Below are 19,249 nucleotides of genomic sequence, written 5' to 3' on the forward strand. Positions count from 1 at the left end.
TTTAAACTCTTCTCCCCCATTCAAGGTAAGAACCCTGGGTTGAAGGGCAGGAGCTTGGTGGCAGGAGTAGAGCCGGCTGGAGTGGGGACTCACCCTCAGGTGCTCAAAGAGGCTGGAGCAATCAGGGGAGGCTTCCTGGAAGAGGTTGCACTGACATTAGTTCTCTGAAGGACTCATGGGATTCGATTAGTTCTTCACAGAAAGATAAGCATGTGGGAAGGTCTCACTAAATATTTGCTCAGCAACTGATAACTGATTGACTGATAGTTATGGCTGCCATGTTCCCACTGTTTTGGGCTGGCCGTGAATGAGTCTTTCACTTCTCGGAGGCAATGACCTTTCAGACTTTATGAAACTGACCTTTCTTACACACCTTGTCATGTTCTGCTTAAGTGAATGTTCACATATAAGGCAGAAAAGAAAAGCGGGAACCTCTTTAGGAAGTGGGCTGTCTTGCTACCAGCAATTAAAGATGACACAGTAAGTCATCCTTTCATTCAGTGAGTGTTCATTAAACACCTACTATCTTGACTGGCACTGAGCTAGACAAGCACAGTGGGGGGCAGAGGGGTAAAATGCTCTGTCCTCGGGGAGCTCACGTTCTAGTTGGAGAGGCGTTAAGCAAGAAAACAAAGGCATGTATTATCAATGATAAGCGGTGCTGGGAGAGAGAAGAGAGGGAAACAACCTAAGGCAGGCATCATGGCGGCCTCTCCGAGGAGGTGATACTGCAGCTGCGGTCTGAAGACCTGGGCTGGGAAAGAGCTGCAAAGATCCTGGCAGGGGGATCGCTCAGAGGATCAACAGCCCATGGGATGAGCCCTGAGGAAGCTCAGTGGAGGCCAATGTGGCTAGAGCAGTGAGCCCAGGGGAGGGAGGAGAGGAAAGAGATAGGTGGGCAGAGGCCAGACCACGCAGGCCTTGAGGACTGACAGGACTTGGGCTTTTCCTAAGTTCACTGAGAAGCCACTGCAGGGGTTAAGCAGGCGACGGAAACAGTCCAGTTTGGGTTTTTAACTGATAACTGGTTTCTGTGATAAGAGAGGATTCTAGGAGTACAAATAGGAAGACCCAACCCCAAGGCAGACGAGAGATGATGATGGTTTGGACTCGGGTGGAGAGCAGGGCAGAGGAGGGAAGCGGGAAGGTGCGGTGGAGGGGGGATAGGACTCGAGTGTGCCCCGCTCAGGTATGGGTTTGATAAGCTGGGGGAGGACAGAGGGAGGAGCAGGGCTGGGGTGGGAAGGGTTGGTGATGAATGGGACCTAGATAAGGGCTCAGAGGATGAGCAGAAAGTCTCTCACTCCAGGTGGCCTTTGCCCCTCTGGACCTATTTCCCTATTTGTAAAGTGGGAACGGGAGATGGACCAAATGGTCTCTTTGGAGCAAGCCAGTTGCGCTCCCCAGTGCCCCGTGTTGTGACCTCAGCAGTGAAGGAGAGATCCGGATGCCCTCTCTGAGGGTCAGCCACAGGTGTGCCGTATTCCAGGCCAGCGCCCACCTAGCCCAGCCCTCTTCCAGGGGGACCCAGCACCTGGGCAGACAGGAGATGAGCTCCTCTGGCAGCTCTCATAATGCTCCCTTCAGCAGAGCCTGGCAACCAGCCTTTCCTGGGATCCCTGAAAGCGCCTGCTAATTGCATTCCTCCTGAGGCTGTTCCTTCCGTCCCTGCTGGAATTGTAAAGGCAGATCCTTCACTGGAGAACCTGGAGTCCAGCCCACCATCTGGCTAACCCCGAGGCTGCCAGCCTCAGGGGGGCCCACACCAAGCCTTTCGGCAGATGAGAGAAAGGCAGCCCTTCCTCAGGTGGATTCAGCATCTCACCAGAACCTACCTAGTGACAAGCTGAATATGAAGTACACTTTAGCCCCCAGTGTTCATCAGCCAGATGCCCTTGTTGTGCAGTGAACAACCTGTCTAGCTATACTTGGCAACCTTAGCCCCTGAAAATGATGGCAAGAAATAGGAGACTGGGCTAGGGGCTGAATATGTAAAGGAAAGAGGCTGTGTTTTCCTGGGCAACTAGATGAAGAAGGTGTGAGCCTCAATTCCAAAGAGGAAAGTTTGCATGTAAGGGAAGTGTGGGATAGGAGTGATGGCAACCCCAACTCCTGCCCGTCTGGGTAACAGGACTGGGGAAGGGGCGTCTTCCCTGGAAGGGTTGGAAGGGACCTGGTTCTACAGGGAAAGCTGAAGAGAGTTAAAAGACGTCATTTGGCCAGGCTGGGTAAAGAACCTGGGAAGAAGGGGTGGCCAGACAAAGATTGCTCACCAAGGCACCAAAACGTTTGTGGAGGTCTAGTCCTTTTTTTTTCAATTTATTTATTTTTTGTTGGAATATTGTTGCTTTACGATGTTGTTAGTTTCTGCTGTACAGCACAGTGAATCAGCTCTACATATACACATATCCCCTCTTTTTTGGATTTCCTTCCCATTAAGGTCACCACAGAGCACTGAGTAGAGTTCCCCGTGCTATACAGTAGGTTCTCATTAGTTATCTATTTTATACGTAGTAGTGTATATATGTCAATCCCAGTCTCCCAGCTGTGGAGGTCTAGTCCTTTTATTTGTGGTCTGCATGTCTTTCACCTGTGGTGTTTTTGCCATTAAATATTTGAAGAGACTTTTTTTAAGAGTAAAAAGTAGGAGGGCTATTTTGATAAGAAGACACCACGTCTATATTACCTGTGTCTATGGGGTCTGTGGGACACCTCCTCCCCGCAGCATCACGTGAAGCCGTAGATAAGGAGGTCTTGTCAACCTAAGACGTCTGCCCTGGTTGGCTGGGGTGGGCCATCATTGACAGGATTTCAGCAAGAGAGTGCCACGATCAGGTCTAGATTTTAGAACAACCCTCCAGGATTCAGGGTGCGGAGTGGGTTGGAGGGGCAGGAAAACAGGGAGACCCATCAGGAGGCTCCTACCTAATCCAGGGGAGATGAGACTGTCGGTGCTGGTGTCGAGGAAAGAGAAGCTGGGGCAGGACTGGTGACTGATGGGGGAGAGGAGAGAGGTGAGTGGGGAGAAAATGACCCCCGATTTCTAGCCCCAGTCACTGAGTAGGGCTTTTCACGTGGAGAACTGAGGGAGGAGAGGGGGCAGGGCGGCGGTGACTTCTTTTTTGAGACATGACAAACGGGAGGAGACTGGGAGAATGTGGAGTGGCCCTCCCAGCACAGGGTTAAATTCCCTTGCCCTTTCTCGTGCCCTCCATATCCCCCTCTACACACACAGGGTCTGTCGGTTCCCCAGCCCAGACTGGGGAAGAGACTGTTGGCTGATCCTCAGGGTCCCATGGTGACTTCTACTGAGATCATCTCAAGAGCAGTTCCCTTGGAGTCCTGGGCTTCAGTCCCAGGCTCTTCAAAGAGGCCACCCAGCCCTGAAGATGACCCACTATCCCCTGCACTCCCTTGCTCTCTGGGCAATCGGGGCTCCAAGGCACAAAGTCCCCCTTCAGCCGCTGCTGGGAGCCCAAAAAGATGTGGAGTCAGGCTGACCTCGGTCTGCATCCCAGGCCTGCTGCTTCTTTGCTGTGTGGCCATGGGCAAGTCACCCAACCTCTCTCACCCTTGGCATCCCCCCTTTTAATAGGACTATTGGTAACTCCTGATCACGAGCCTTAACACATTAATGTTTGCTCCCCACTGCTCCCACAGAAGGCATGTGAAGCTGCTGTGTAGACACTGATGGGTCACCCAGGCTCGCTAGCTTAATTCATGATAATTCCAGGTGTCCACTGTCACGGGCCTGGCCTCATCGAGCCCTGGACCCTCCAGCCAGTGGGGAACCCAGAGCCTGAGCTTTAGTGTCCCTGCTTTAAGGCTGGCTGATTTGGCCTTGTCCCCTTTTTCCTACTTGTCCCAGTCTGGTGGGGACAGTCCCTCAAGAATCAGCTCCTGGGAAGGGGCATGGCCTCCGGGCCCCCAGTGAGCTCCTGAGATCTGGGGCTGAGGGGGACCTGCAGTTTGATCAGTGGCTGCTTGAAGCCTCCAGGCCGGCCCACCCTCTGCTGCAACGGGAGAAAGCTGAGGGGGTGAGGAGGGGCGGTGTGCAGAGGGGCAGTGTGAGGATTTTTCTCAAGCCCTGGGAGCCTCCTGTGGCAGTGCGGTTGGGAGGCCTGTGCAGAAATGGGCCACCAGGGCAAGAAACTGGCCCAGCCTAGGGTCCCTTCCTCAGCAAAGTCCTTCCTGCCACCCCTGGGACCTCCCAGTGGAAAGAGACCCAACGGGCTGCTCCTTCCTGGTCATCCCCCTACCCCTAGTTGTCCCTCACTTCCTCATCCATAATGTAGGGTGACAAGAACCTCTTTCAAATGGTGGCCAGGAGGATTTACAGAAATAGGGAATAGGGAATCACCTGGGATGTTCTGAGCACACGGCAAGGTTTGGAAATTTTAAACACATGCACAGCGACCCTCCCTGAGCTCAGGATGGCTTGACGCCTCCTACAGCTCTGCCCCTGGACACCTGAAACAAGTCCTCAGTCACCTCAGTGCAGATGAGGGCCAAGGTTACCTGGGAAGACTATGGGACCACACCTGCTCTACCCTGTCCTATGTATGTGGCCTTGAGCAAGTGACCAGCCTCTTGGAGCCTTACTTCTCAACTGTGAAATGGGGTTACTTTCCCTCTGGATGGTTGAGGGGCTTCAAAAAGATAATATGCCTGAAGTGCTCTGTGCAGTGTACCTGGGAAAAGTTCTCAAAACGTGCATTGTGGTGAGGGTGGTGATGGTGATGATGGTGATGGTGGTGATGGTGATGGTGATGGTGATGGTGATGATGGTGATGGTGATGATGGTGATGGTGATGGTGATGGTGATGATGGTGATGGTGATGATGGTGATGGTGATGGTGATGGTGATGATGGTGATGGTGATGGTGGTGATGGTGATGGTGATGGTGATGGTGATGGTGATGATGGTGATGGTGATGATGGTGATGGTGATGGTGATGATGGTGATGGTGATGATGGTGATGGTGATGGTGGTGATGGTGATGGTGATGATGGTGATGGTGATGATGGTGATGGTGATGGTGATGGTGATGATGGTGATGGTGATGATGGTGATGGTGATGATGATGGTGATGGTGATGATGGTGATGGTGATGATGGTGATGGTGATGGTGATGATGGTGATGGTGATGATGGTGATGGTGATGATGGTGATGGTGATGGTGATGATGGTGATGGTGATGATGGTGATGGTGATGATGGTGATGGTGATGGTGATGGTGATGATGGTGATGGTGATGGTGATGGTGATGATGGTGATGGTGATGATGGTGATGGTGATGGTGATGGTGATGATGGTGATGGTGATGATGGTGATGGTGATGATGGTGATGGTGATGATGGTGATGGTGATGGTGATGGTGATGGTGATGATGGTGATGGTGATGATGGTGATGGTGATGATGGTGATGGTGATGGTGATGGTGATGATGGTGATGGTGATGATGGTGATGGTGATGGTGATGGTGATGATGGTGATGGTGATGATGGTGATGGTGATGATGGTGATGGTGATGGTGATGGTGATGATGGTGATGATGGTGATGGTGATGGTGATGGTGATGGTGATGGTGATGATGGTGATGGTGATGATGGTGATGGTGATGATGGTGATGGTGATGGTGATGGTGATGGTGATGGTGATGATGGTGATGATGGTGATGGTGATGATGGTGATGATGGTGATGGTGATGGTGATGATGGTGATGGTGATGGTGGTGATGGTGATGGTGATGGTGATGCTCGTGCTGGTGCTGCTGGAGGTGCTGATGGTGGTGGTGCAGGGGAGAAAGGAGCTAGACAGCAAGGATGTCAGGACCCATCTTCTCTCTCAACTCTTCTTCATCGCCTCACCTTCTCTCTTTCCCTCCTTTTCTCTCCCCTCCCCCTTCTTCCTCATCCTCTTACCGCCTCCTCCTCCTACCTGTTCTCTCTCCCCTCATCCTCCCTCCCTCCCTCTCCTTTCCTTCTTCCTCCTTCCTCCTTCTCCTTTCCTCTCCCACAACAAGCCTGGCAGGAAGGCTGTGTCCTGGACTCAGTGCCTCTGTAATGAATCCTGGGATGGGGGCAGCGAGCTCTTCTCTGGCTCACCCATTTTCTATTCAGCCTCTCCCCTCCCTGGCGAGTGGGGAGCCTTGGGGTCACCCCTCACCTCACATGGCCCCTCAGTGGTCCTGCCCCTTTGCTGCAGCCCTGGTCCTCCGGGGATAGCGGACAGTGCCGCTGTCCTGGAACCCCAGCCTTAGTGGTTCAGCCCCGAGATTCTGCAGCTCAATTATTCTTGTACTTGCCTTTGCCTGGGCAGGTGCCCCTTCCCCGTGTGTGAGGACTTCACACCTGCACCCTTATCAGAGGTCCTCCGACGCCCACCCACCTCCTGCCTCACCTTTGGTCCCTCTCCAGCAGCACATCTGACCCCCCCCCAGCCCCCAGGGGTGGGAGGAAACCCAGACCTGTAGGCCCAGGCAGGCTGACCCAGGAGGACAGGGCAGGCCTGGACCCCTTGCCACAGCCAGAAGGCTGCTGTCTGTACCTACAGGACAGACAAAGGAAGCGTCTGCCACACCAGCATCCGTGGCCCTGTGACAGGGGTCAGCATTCAGCTCATGACAAGGGTCAGGGATCATTCCACGCCAAGGATCCAGGCTGCTTGTGACAAGGATCAGAGTTTAAATTGCACCTGGGGTCAGGTTCAGACACGACAAGGGGCAGGAATGTCTGCTCTGGCTGTCATCTGTGTTGGTGCATCCCCTGGCCGCCCTGGAGGTGCTTCTCCCTGCCCCAGGCTGCCCCGTGATGCCCTGGGTGTCCAGGTCAGAAGAGCTGGAGCCTGATGCCGCAGGGGGTGGTGAGAGTAGGGCTGAGCACAGAGACAGCCAGGCCCCATGCCTACTCCTCCGACCTACCCACTCCCAGCCTCAACCTCTCTCCTCTCTGCCCCTGCCCTCCACCCAGGCCGCAACGTGAGCCGCAGCTGCACTGATGAGGGCTGGACACCCCTGGAGCCTGGTCCTTACCCCGTTGCCTGTGGCTTGGATGACAACGCATCGAGTTTGGATGAGGTGGGCCTCAGTGCACCCCACACACACATGCTAGAGTAGCTGGGCCTTCTAGCTCCTTCCACTCTCTCCCACCAAGGGGCACAGTTGCCTTCAATGTTGGAGCCAGGACTCCCAGGATCTGCCCTCCTCAAGCCTCCTCCCTCTCCAGGCCCACATTCCCAGGGGCACATCCCCTGGCTCCCCTGACAGGGTCCAGGAGGGGGCTTCTAGGAGGATGACTCACAGCATCAAAGCAGAAGCATCACCCCCAGGCCAGGCCACCCCACTCCCTTGTGGGAGCCTTGATCCAGCCCTGGCAGGGCAGACAGAGCCCATCCCACCTGTCACATGCAGAAGAGAAACTGAGGTGCGGATCCTGGAAGGAACCAGCCTCAGATACCCAGGAGCCAATCAGGGGCAGGGACAGGAACAGGACCATTGTCCTCAGTCCCAGGATGGGGATCTGCCCTGGAGCAGGTGAAGCATAGTTGGTCTCTGTAAGGATGTGGGGCCAGGAGCCAGGGAAGGATATTGATGGGGAGGCTGGAGTATAACTGAAGTCCTGAGCTAGGAGCCCCTCGCTGCTTTGGTGGGTGAATGTAGTCTGTCTGTGATGACCTCTGTCCCACCCCCAAAGCCCTTCACAGACAAGGCTTTCACTCCTCCCAAGAGGGCAGCAATTTCCTCAGAGGCCTTAAAAGCCCACCAGATCCCCGGGCAGGATCCTTCTTGACCACTGGCCTCTGTTCCAGCAGGGTGTGGAAGGTGGGGAGGACGGAGGGGCTGTCCAGTGACCATGGCTCTGCGTGTGTGTCCATGGGGAGGGGCCAGCAGGAAGCCCTTGGTGTCCAGCTTTGTCCCTCCTCCCCATAAAGGCCAGATTGCCCTCCTCCTGCTAAATCCAGCCTCTGAGAGTCCCAAATGGGAAATTACCCTCCCCCTAGCATCTTCTTCACCATTGTCCATTCCTGGCCACTTGGCGAGAGGGCCTCATGTGGGGGGTCTGAAGGGCAAGCAGTCTTGTGCTTGAGGATGCCAAGCCCAGAGCTGGCCCAGAAGCAGGCCACTCGGGCTGCTGAGAAGGGCCCCAGGGACAGGCCAAGGAAAAGCTGGACATGTGATTGAAGAATGAATGGATGGACCAATGGGTCGTGTGAGGTCTTCGCTCCTTCCCCCACTGACATTTCCCTTGTGAAGGAGCAGAGAAAGGGCATTCAACCCCCGCCCCACCCTGGGAAGCACTCCTGTCTCATCTGTGGAAACCAGGGAGGAAGGGGCTCTGGGAACTGGAAGGGGCCACTCCGCTACTCCTGGGAGCCCTGGGCCTCAGCCTCCTCATCTGCCAAGGCAGGGATGGGAGGCAGGATGTATAGGGCACCCCACCTCTGCCAACACCCCCTAGGTGAGTCCCCCCACCCCCGCCCAAGATCCTCACCCACCTCCCTCTAGCAGCAGCAGACAATGTTCTACAGTTCTGTGAAGACTGGCTACACCGTCGGCTACAGCCTATCCCTCGCCACCCTCCTGGTCGCCACTGCCATCCTGAGCCTGTTCAGGTGAGGACCAGCTCCTGCAACAGGTCTCAAAGCAGACCAGCCAGGTCACTCTTCACCCAGGCATGCTCTGACCCCTCCACTGTCAGCTCCCAGGCAGCGCACAGTCCTGCCCCAGCACCCCCGCCAGGCCAGCCTCCCCTAGAGACAGCACGGTGCTCGAAGTGTTCACCTGTGTCAGCCTCATCCCTCACAGGATGCCCCGTACCCAGGGATAGGGCACCAGAGGGCGGGGCCTGTGCCCTGGAATGAGGCACCTGCAAGCCAGGCTGCACACATGGGTAGGATACCTGGGGACAGGGCCCCCCTTTGGGGTAGGGTCTGCATTCAGAGGCTACAAGCCCTACCCTTCCTCAGAGCACTGGATGTGTTGGTTGGGGTGGGGGTCTGAGGCCCCTTCGGCCTCCCAGATCTGGCCACCTCCCACAGGAAGCTCCACTGCACGCGGAACTACATCCACATGCATCTCTTCATATCCTTCATCCTGAGGGCCACCGCTGTCTTCATCAAAGACTTGGCCCTCTTCGACAGCGGGGAGTCGGACCACTGCTCCAAGGGCTCGGTGAGGACCCGCCCAGGCCCACCTCCCTGGCCCACCTCTGCCATCTCTCACCTGAATCTCCTCTCCTCCCTCTCCTCCCTCCTGTCTCCCCTTTTCTCTCTCTCTCTCCCTTTCTCTCTCTCCCTCTCTCTTTCTCTCTCTCTCTCCAAAGATGGCCCCCCTCCGACCCTGCCTGCCAGCTCCTTGGATCCCACTTCCCTCCCAGCAGCAGGAGATGGTGCTGGACCATCTGGGAGTTCACACACCTACTCCTGCCAATGAAAAACACCTCTCCTGGGTGCAAAGTGGTACACTTCGTGCCAGAGCCCACAGCCCCCTTCCCGCCTCTGCTGCTAATGTCCTATGTGACCTTAGGGAAATCTCTTCCTCAGTTTCCCCATTGTGCAAGGACATTCAAGCTTCCTTCCATCCCTCCTCTCTGCCATCTGCATACCATGGCTCTGCTCACCGTGCCCCCCTTCCTACTCCCCCCATTGCCTTCTGGAGCCAGTCCAAACCCACACAGCCGTCCTCCTCTTCTATCCTTCCCCTGCCCTCAGTCACTCTGGACCTTCCTAGGCAAGGGAGGTTAAGAGAGCATTTAAGGAATTCATCGCCCATCACTAAGGGGTCCATCTCCAGGTGATTCTGTGCTCAGGGCCCCCTCCCTGAGTGCCCCCTGAGCTGAGACAGAGAGCTCAAGACCAGCCCTGGCTCCCATTCGTCCCTTGTGGTCAGTGACTTTTTGCCTCATGAGTGACCTCAGAGGCAGTGCATTATTTCAGGGGTCAGAAGTATCTTCTCCCCAGAGAGTGAAATTGAATCTCCCCAGGGAGTTCCCTGGCTGTCCAGTGGTTAGGACTCCACATTCTCACTGCCAAGGCCCCAGGTTTGATCCCTGACCTGGGAACTGAGATCCCACAAGCCACGAGGTGTGGCCAAAAAAAAAAAAAAAAAAAATGACTTTCTCCAGAGAGTGATGGTGGTATCTCAGGCATCTCTACAAAGGGGAGGGAGCACCCAGGGGAGCCACCCTGGCCATTCCCAGCGCGCCTCAGATGATCCCGCCTGGGAGTAGGGCTCAGACCTGTGCGGTGTGAGCCCTGGAGGCTGGGGAGCAGCCTGAAGCCTCCAGCGCACTTGTTGAGGATAATTGTGGAAATGAGCTTCCCGATTCATTAGCAGCTCTGTGAAGCTTTTCTAAGACAAGGAAAAGCACAGATAATTGTCCTATTAAAGAGCTGAGTTATTCTCGCTGTAAAGCAGATGAGGGAAGGTGGGGGAAAGAGACTGCCTGTAACAGGAGGGACTGAAGTAAGACCTGAGGAAGGACTTTCCAACCATCGGGAGAGGAGGGTAGGCTGCTCTCTGAGGGTGCCTCAAAGCAGAGGGCACAGGAGGAGTGAAAGCAGGGGGGCTTCCTGGAGGAGGGTGGCTTTAAGCTCTGGCTTACAGGTATCTGGGCTCAATCTGAAACGGCAGATAGTTTCTGGGAGAGGACAGATGGCCCAGGAGACCTTCTAATCATGCAAGCTGGGCTGCCCAGAGCCCCTGATTGCCCTGCCCAGGGGTCTCCCTAACTCCTCCATTGTCCTCACCTGCCTGGGGAAGCCCTTCTTCCTCTAGCTCCCCTGGCCCCCAGGAGGAATGATCATCCCTCCACTCTCCTCTTTTTCCTAACTTCTACTTCACCCTCCTCTTCCCTCTTCTCCGTCCCCATCTTTCCCCCAACAATTCCATCTAAACCCCACTCCACAGTCCACAGCCCATATCCCTACACTTTCAAGGGATTCTTGCTAATGCAAGCAAGAATTCTCCCTCATACGTCTTCCAGCTACCTTCAGTCATAATAGGAATAAGATAAATGAGTAGCGGAGATGGTAAGTGGATGGGTTGGTAGCTGGATGACTGAGTAAATAGTGTGTGGATGACTTAAGTGGAAGGATAGATGGATAAAGTAAGAAAAATTGGATAGATCATGGGTGGGGGTATATTGGTGGGTGGATGGATGAGCAGATTGATGGACAAGTGGACAAATGAATGGATGGATAGATGTCTAGGTGTGTGGGTTGGTAGTGGATGTCTAGTATGTGGATAGTAGATGAATGGAGAGATAGGTGAGTCTGTGGATGGACTGATAGATGGAAGATGATGGATGCAGATAGATAGTTAATGGTTGGATGCATGGATGGTAGATGGATAGATGGGTGAGTTGGCAGTGGATGTCTGGTGGGTGGGTGGGTAAGTAAATGGATAAATAGGTGGGTAGGTGGATGGTTGGATGGGTAGGTGGGTGGATAGATATATAGATAGGAAGATGAATAGATGATAAATTGATGGGTGGATAATTAAAATTGCAAGCTTATTCCAAAGCATCAGATGATCTAAAATTAGGGATAATGGGAAAACCACTGAGTATATTATTTCTAAGGGAATAATACAAAAATAACTAAGAGAGTAAGTTGGCTGTACTGCAGTCCTGTTTGTCACCCAAGACAGAGATGTGGGCAGGCAGGGACCCCTGCTAGCTCCACTGGGCCCCCCTTTTCTCCTCCCCCTGCAGGTGGGCTGTAAGGCTGCCGTGGTGTTATTCCAGTACTGTGTCATGGCCAACTTCTTCTGGCTGCTGGTGGAGGGCCTCTACCTGCACACCCTGCTCGCCGTCTCCTTCTTCTCCGAGAGGAAGTACTTCTGGGGGTACATATTCATCGGCTGGGGTATGGTACCAGGGAGGGCTGCCAGGCTGGGAACAAGGGGGCAAAGCCTGGGGAGCTCATTAGGGGGTGGGTACCAACCCAGCCTGCTGCCTTAGGTCTTGCTGGGCTGCAGATCCTGCCTGCAAGGCACTTGGCCATGGGTTGATAAAAGTCCTCCCATTGTCTGACCCCTGGGCAGGTGCCTTCTGGCTGCAGCTGCACCTCGAGCTGACCTGTGGAACAGACAGGTTCTCTGAGCATACTTCCATTTCCCCTCCAGTCCTTGAAACACACAGGGCCACTGCTCATCTATACAGTGCCTCTGCCAAAATGAGAAAACGAGTCCCCTTTAGGCAGACACAGTCCCTCAGACATAGAGCTTCACCCCCTCGGTGAGGCATCTTTGCGCACTGAACTACCTATATATGCCACCATAGGTGGCCACGTTGGAAACCCACCCTTTTCTCTCCCTGCCTCTTCCTGGCTCTTCCTCCTTGATCTCCCCCTCTTCCTGCCACACTCTCTCCTCTTTCTCTCTCCTTTGGCCCTGACAGGGGTGCCCAGCACATTCACCATGGTGTGGACCATCATCAGAATCCATTTTGAGGATTACGGGTGAGCTGTCACCCCACGCCCTCCTCCTGGCTGCTATCACTCGGGGCAGATCCCCCGGGTGGGATGAGGGGGACCAGGGAGTAACAGACTCTGGGCCAGTGGTCTCTAAAGGGTTTGGGGGCAGAGCCGGGGACAACAGGAGGACTGCTGACTCTCTCTGGCCGAGGACAATCTCTCTCATTCTCCCCCACCATACCCTGCCCAGATGCTGGGATACCATCATCTCCTCACTGTGGTGGATCATAAAGGCCCCCATCCTCGCCTCCATCTTGGTAAGGCCTCCTCCCACCACTTAGGGGTGGGGAGACAGGCCCGGGGTGGGTAGACAACGGACCAAGGTCCCACAGGAAATGCGTGTCTAGGTCAGAACTGAACCCTAGGCTTCCCAATGCCTAATGCAGGACTGTCCCCATCCCTTTCCCCACCAGTTCTTCCTCTAGAGTAGAGAAAGCAGATTGGGAGGCCCAGCCCTTAGGGATGTGAGGGAGAGTTCCTGGATGACTTTCCCAAAGCGGGAAGAGCTAGGGGAGAGGTAAGATGGATGGATAGCTGGGCCCTGGGGAAGAAGACAGGCCATCAGCTCAGGGGGCTGGACACCCTGCCTCCCCTCTCTGACCGCCGGACCTTGGCCCCCACCCACCAGGTGAACTTCATCCTCTTTATTCGCATCATCATAATCCTGGTTCACAAACTGCGGGCCCCAGATGTCGGGAAGAGTGATAGCAGCCCATACTCGTGAGTATATGGGCCCAGGGCCCCGGCTCTCCCGGTATCCCCAGCCCCAGTCCACAAGTCATCCCACATCCCCTGGAAGCCCCCCTCCAGCATCATCAGAAAGACACCTTGCTCTTGCCCACCTCTGCCCCCGTGGCCTGGCTCAGTGCACAAGTGTCCCCTGCCCAGTCCCACCCTCACCAAGCCCATGAGTCCCAGGTCTGCTTCTCCTACATGACTTACCTAGCAGGTGATCGGCCCTGCTGTGTATCTGCTGCCAAGCCAGGGAGCTCGAGAACACAGTAGATAACTTGTGTCCTGTTCACACCGTGTGCCCAGTCCCTGGCATGGGCCTGGCACAGAAAAGGGGCACAGTAGATGCCTGCCCCGGGGGAGCCCCCAGTCTACCAAGGAAATGGCCATATTCGGGACTCAGTCCTCCCTGAGCGTAGTAACGGAATCCACAAGTTACCTGCCAGGTGTGTGCAACGCGGTTTCCAAGCATCATCTCATTTCGTCTGTACAGTCTCCTCCAAATTGTCCCTATTTCACAGATGAGGAAACTGACACATACTCCCTCCTCCTCTAGGGTTTGGGAGCACATCGTCTTGGCAGGGGGAGGGCATGGTGTCTGTGGGACAGGGGTCATATCCTTGCTTGGAAAGGTGTGAGGGCTCTTCCTGTGCTTGGGGGGCCTGGAGAACAGGCAGGCTTTCATGCGAACAATAAGGCTGGAAAACAGAAATACAGAAACATGAATGGGGTGGCTGTGGGAGGGTGAGTCGGTCTGTATGCCCACAGATGGGAACAGGAGATTGACTATCAGCACCGCACAGACAAGACAAACCTGGGGTGTCCCACAGGGGCCTTCCAGTCCTGTGATCTAGAATGTTCTCCTGGGCCTGGCTTCTCTCTGGGGAATCTGTGCTGTGGTTCTAAGATTCCTGGCTAGAATGTCACGAGCTGCTGGATTTAGGATTCTATTCTGGAATCCTGTGATTCTCTCTGATGAGACTAAGACTCCCGTTCCTGGTGTGACAGCACTTCCTCCCTCGGGGTGTGGAGGTGGAGCTTCCCTTCCAGTTTGAGAAAGGAAAGCCCTGCAGGGGTCTGCAGTCTGCCAGGGGGTAGCACATCAGGCCTGTGCCCCCTCCTCCTCTACTTTCCCTGTGGGGCCTTGTTTTCCCCAACATACGACTGCTCAAAAGGGCTTGAATCTGAGGCAAAGAGAGCTGGTCATCACCAGGTCCACGTGGGTGAGGTGGAAACTGAACAGCTGTCGGCATGCAGAAGGGGTGGGGGGAGTAGGAGATGGAGCTCCCCGTGGAGGGACTGTCAGCTCCCACTCTCCACCTCCCCACAAGCCTCCAATTTAAAGAAAGCCTCCATCTGTCAGCCTCAGGCGCGTGGGATAGGTTTGCAGTCAAGGAGCGGTGGGCAGTGCTCGGGATACTGGCGTGGCTGGGGACCAGGTCCAGGAAGGAGTGGGAGGGGCAAGGCCAGCTCCTCTGCCCCCAGTTTGCTGTGGGTCCTCGGGCTCAGGGCTAGGCCTACCTGGACTGACTGCCAAGGCAGGAGACACAGAGGCAGAGACACACTCACCCCTCAGACCTCCCCCAGCCAGGGAACCGTGGGTTCACACTGTCTGGACCAGCTATGAGGTCAAGTGGCTGGGAGGCCTGGCACAGGATGAGCTCTGCGCCATGGAAAGGGGCAAGTCATTAGAGTGACTGCGGACCCTGCTGAGCACACATGGCCAGTGAAGGAGGAGCTAGTCCTCCAGAGAATTCTGGGGGTGCGTGTACTGGTGTGGGGAGTGGGGGCGGGGGGGCGGAAAGGGGTATAATCCCAGAAAAGGTGGCAACTCCTGGGGAAGTAGATACAGCAGAGAAGCCAAAGACAGGGCTTTACTAGTTGACCCTGAGTCATCCTTGGTGACCAGGCACAAACTTGAGCACCCATCATCATCCTGAGTGGCCTTGGGCATCTGTGGTCAGCAGCCCAATTTCAAAAACTTCCTTCCCAAACGCCCTCATTTCCAGTAGAGTATTGGTCTCTCGTAAATGCACTGTATTTCATAGCACCCGAAGCGCTTCCAAGTTTACAGTGGGCCCCACTTCTATTACTTGACCATGTTGAGCATACACTTGCCCCATTGTACAGATTGGAGAAACTGAGACCAGGGGAAGGGAAACCAGGATCTCCTGTTGCTCAAGAAACTATCCCCGTTAGCGGCCATAGAGCCTGAAATACCACTATTACACGTAATCCTTGGGATCCAGCCCTGGCCCTCCTTTATACTCTCTCCTCCAGAAAGTGAAAATAGAGGGGTTTCTCTCTCCTTGCAAGCTACATTTGCTAGGATTCTTTATCCACTGACTTCTAGTTAAATTTGACCAGTGGGAGGCTCTGGAAGGGTATTAGATAGGACAAAGGGGAGGGAAGCTACAGACTTTCTCTCATGGCTCCAGCATTGACTCTGGCATGGTCTCTGGCACTGACTATATCTCTTTGTGGCTCAAGCTCATTCAAGAAGCCCTTCTCAACATATTCCCATCTCATTCAAGGGACTCCTCCCATGTTGATTTTAGCACTTACTTAGTAAGGCCTCTACCATCAGGATCCCAACCCTTTCCAGGTAGCCCTGTCCTTGGGTTCTGGTAAAGCCACCTCTTCCCTTTGTCCCTCCTTCACTGGAGCTGGAAGTCCAAGGGAGGAGGCCCAGCGGGCATGAGATCATAGGCACTGCAGATATGGAACAGAAACAGTTGTGGACATAGGACTGATGGGAACCAACAGTCTATCCTCACACATCCTGGTCGTTGTCCCCGTCTTCTGTGCCCCATGTGCCCACATGTGTGGACACCCATACCCACTGCCTGCCCCTCCCCTGCCCCCAGGAGGCTGGCCAAGTCCACCCTTCTGCTGATCCCCCTGTTTGGAGCGCACTACATCATGTTTGCCTTCTTCCCTGACAACTTTAAGGCTGAAGTGAAAATGGTCTTTGAGCTCGTCGTGGGGTCTTTCCAGGTATGAGCTGTGTACTTAAGGCTGCGTTCTTCTCCGGGCTTTAAGGGGGGAAATTCACCTGGGGCCTTGGCCTCTTGCCGCTAGATTCCAATCTTTTCATTGCAATAAGTATTTATTAAGCACCAACTGTATGTTTGGCCCTTTGTTTCACCAGGGGGACACAGGGGTGGGGCAGGGTTTGGGGCTCCCAGGGTCTGTCTACCTCACCTCTCCCGCTCCCTTCCTCCCCAGGGTTTTGTGGTGGCCATCCTCTACTGCTTCCTCAATGGCGAGGTAAGCCCCTCTCAGACCTTGGGGGTCAAGGAACAGAACTCTGGTAGCCCCAAGGTCCAGAACCCCTGACGGGATATGTGCAGAGCAAAGAAGAGTCAAACCTTGCTACTCCAAGTGTGGTCCTCAGACTAGTAAATCAGTGATGGCACCTAGGACCTTGTTTAAAATGCTGATTTCTGGGCCCACCCCAGGCCTGCTGACTCTGAATGAATCTGCTTTTAAGAAAACCTCAGGGGATTCGTGTGCACATCAGAGTTTTAGAAGTGCTGTGTTAGGTGGCTGTGTGCAGAGTGAGTGGGGATGGGTGAAGTGAAGGCTGAGTCACTGTGGAGCCCTGGTTACAAAGCACAGGAGTCTATTTGGATGAGCTCAAGGTGAGCTGGAGGGCAGGGATCAGGAGATTGGGTCGCATACCTCTCCCTCCCTGGACTGAATTCTCTGATCCTCTCTGGCTCCCACCTCCCCCCACTCCAATCCCTTGATTTGACCTGGCCCCTAGGAGGTCCCATCTCTGCACTGCCCAAGGTAGCATCTGGCCTTTCAAGTTAGATTCCCCAAGAGGCTATGACTGTCTGGCTCACGCACCCTAGACGGAGTGCAGCCCAATCAGCAATGCAGGAGGCTTCATAGGGGCGGGCCTGACCACCCTCCCTTCTCCCAGGTGCAGGCAGAGCTGCGGCGGAAGTGGCGGCGCTGGCATCTGCAGGGCGTCTTGGGTTGGAACCCCAAATACCAGCACCCGTCAGCAGGCAGCAGCGGAGCCACGTGCAGCACGCAGGTCTCCATGCTGACCCGCGTCAGCCCCGGCGCGCGCCGCTCCTCCAGCTTCCAGGCCGAAGTCTCCCTGGTCTGACCGCCAGGTGCCCAGGCGGGTGGGCGGCCCCTCCCGTCCGCACCGCCCCCCACCCCGCGCGGCACCGGGGGCAGAGGCCTGCCAGGCGAGGTCAGCCCCAGCCCTGAGCTCGGAGGCTGCCCGGGCACCCCCAGCTCACTGTCCGGAAGCCGCTGCAGAACGCTGCCCTTGCGCCTGCCTGGGGAGACGACGCGGGAGAGCTGGGAGCTCCTACCTAGAAGATGCGGGGTGGAGTTCAGTCTTCAGACTCCGCCCCCAAAGGCCCCCTCTACCCATTAAGGACAAGAAATCTGCATACTCTCACCTGATTCCACCCCCTGGTAGATCTCACTACCCATCCGAGGAGGGCCACCGCCTTATCCCCTGACAATGCATGTGGGAACGAGGTGTGATCTGAGGGGACAAAGGTCTTGCCCCGAAAGGTCACCTGCCACCGCCACCTCGACAGTGCCTGAAGATCCACCATTGCTGTCAGTTTCCTTTGGGTTAAGCATCACCATTCAGGCATCTCTCCAAAGATGCGGTCCCCTCCCTCAGTGCCTCCTCATAGCTGCCAGCTCTTCAAGGTGAATTGAGTTTTTCTGCCTCCGGCAGATGCGGTTGTAAACAAGGGGTTTTAGTTTGGGGAGGGCAGCTATCTTCATAGTCCCCGCTAAAGTGGAGTCATCCCGGGATGAGTTTCAGGGGCTTGCCGCCAGCCCTACCAATCCTTGTGGGCTGTGGGAGCTGCCCCTGGCTGCCTACCTATGTGCCAACTATTAGGACCGGGCTCAGAGATGTACACTCTTGGGCCCCTTAATCCTCAGAGCAACCCAGCAAGGCGGGCACTACTGTCCCTATTTCACAGTGAGCCTCACAGAGAGCAGGTACCTCATCTTGTCACACAGACAGGATTTGAACTCAGATCTTGCTGATGGGAAAGTGAAAGCACAGACTCTTAACTGCTGCCTTTTATATGTTGTAACAAGCTGGATCCTCTTGCTTATTTGTATCACCACTGATATTGTTATTACCGCCATCCCCCAAACCCCATTCCCACCCCACCCTCCCTGGAGTGTGGCTGAGGAGTCCTCCAGCCCATGTATCATCTGGACAAGAGCCTGGTGGTTGTCATGTCCTGTGTCCGCCCTGCACCCCTGTGGCCACACGGCTTCCTACTCACGCCCCAGCCAGAAGATCCCCTTGGGACTGCAAACAGGCTTGTGCAACAATAAACACTGGGTTGGATTCGCTTGGTTTTCCTGGTGGTTGGTGTTCCCATGTGGGCTAAAATGGAGACCAGCTTCCAACTTGCGGCCATGCCCCCCACCCCCATTCCAAGGAGGGCTGGTCCAAGACATCACTGAAGCCAGGTGCCACTGCCCCTCTGGCTTCCATGTGAGGAACACACAGTTCTAAGGGCTTTCAACTCACATCTTGTTGAGTGGTACCCTCTCTCCTCTGAGGGTGGTGAAGTTATACCCCGTCCTCGTAGCGTCCTCCCACCCCCTGAATCCAACCAAGAAGAGATAGTTCTATTCTTGGATCTATACAAAACAGCTGACAGAGCTGCCCTCGGTCCCAAAAATGGTTACATGGGGGTACCTGCACCCAAGGAGCACATGGGGTGTGAGATGACCATGTTGCCAAGAGGTGGCAGATAGAGGACGGGGCAGATGTCACCAAAACAGAAACAATACAGAATAGAATCGAATCGAAAGGTTTAGACACAGAGGCTGCAGGGTGAAGAAGATGACGCTGGTCAGCAAGGAATGGATTCAAAGCCACTGCTCCAGCTGACCTCCCTGGCTTCCCCTTCCTGCAAACTTCCTGCCTGGACCCGGCCCATCCACCACCGTGCCTGAAATCCCACCATGTCTGTGAGTCATGTCTGGGGAGAAGCAGAGTTATCAGCCAGGAGGGTAAAAAGTGAATAA

General features: G+C 55.0%; 1 protein-coding gene across 1 annotated transcript in view; it reads left to right on the top strand.

Moving 5' to 3' along the window:
* The window catches only part of VIPR1 (vasoactive intestinal peptide receptor 1), a 33,033-nt gene extending 14,484 nt beyond the window's left edge, over nt 1–18,549 (top strand). The window contains exons 4-14 of the mRNA XM_082637708.1: nt 3–25; nt 6,973–7,079; nt 8,508–8,614; nt 9,041–9,173; nt 11,716–11,869; nt 12,403–12,463; nt 12,669–12,735; nt 13,107–13,198; nt 16,078–16,207; nt 16,439–16,480; nt 17,142–18,549. Of these exons, the coding sequence (XP_082493834.1) occupies nt 3–25; nt 6,973–7,079; nt 8,508–8,614; nt 9,041–9,173; nt 11,716–11,869; nt 12,403–12,463; nt 12,669–12,735; nt 13,107–13,198; nt 16,078–16,207; nt 16,439–16,480; nt 17,142–17,333 (1,108 nt within the window). The 3' untranslated portion in view covers nt 17,334–18,549. The remainder of the gene's footprint in view (nt 1–2; nt 26–6,972; nt 7,080–8,507; nt 8,615–9,040; nt 9,174–11,715; nt 11,870–12,402; nt 12,464–12,668; nt 12,736–13,106; nt 13,199–16,077; nt 16,208–16,438; nt 16,481–17,141) is intronic.
* The last annotated feature ends 700 nt before the right edge of the window (nt 18,550–19,249 follow it).

Source organism: Mesoplodon mirus (assembly GCF_964341445.2).
Source record: "Mesoplodon mirus genome assembly, chromosome: 12".
Taxonomy (NCBI): Eukaryota; Metazoa; Chordata; class Mammalia; order Artiodactyla; family Ziphiidae; genus Mesoplodon; species Mesoplodon mirus.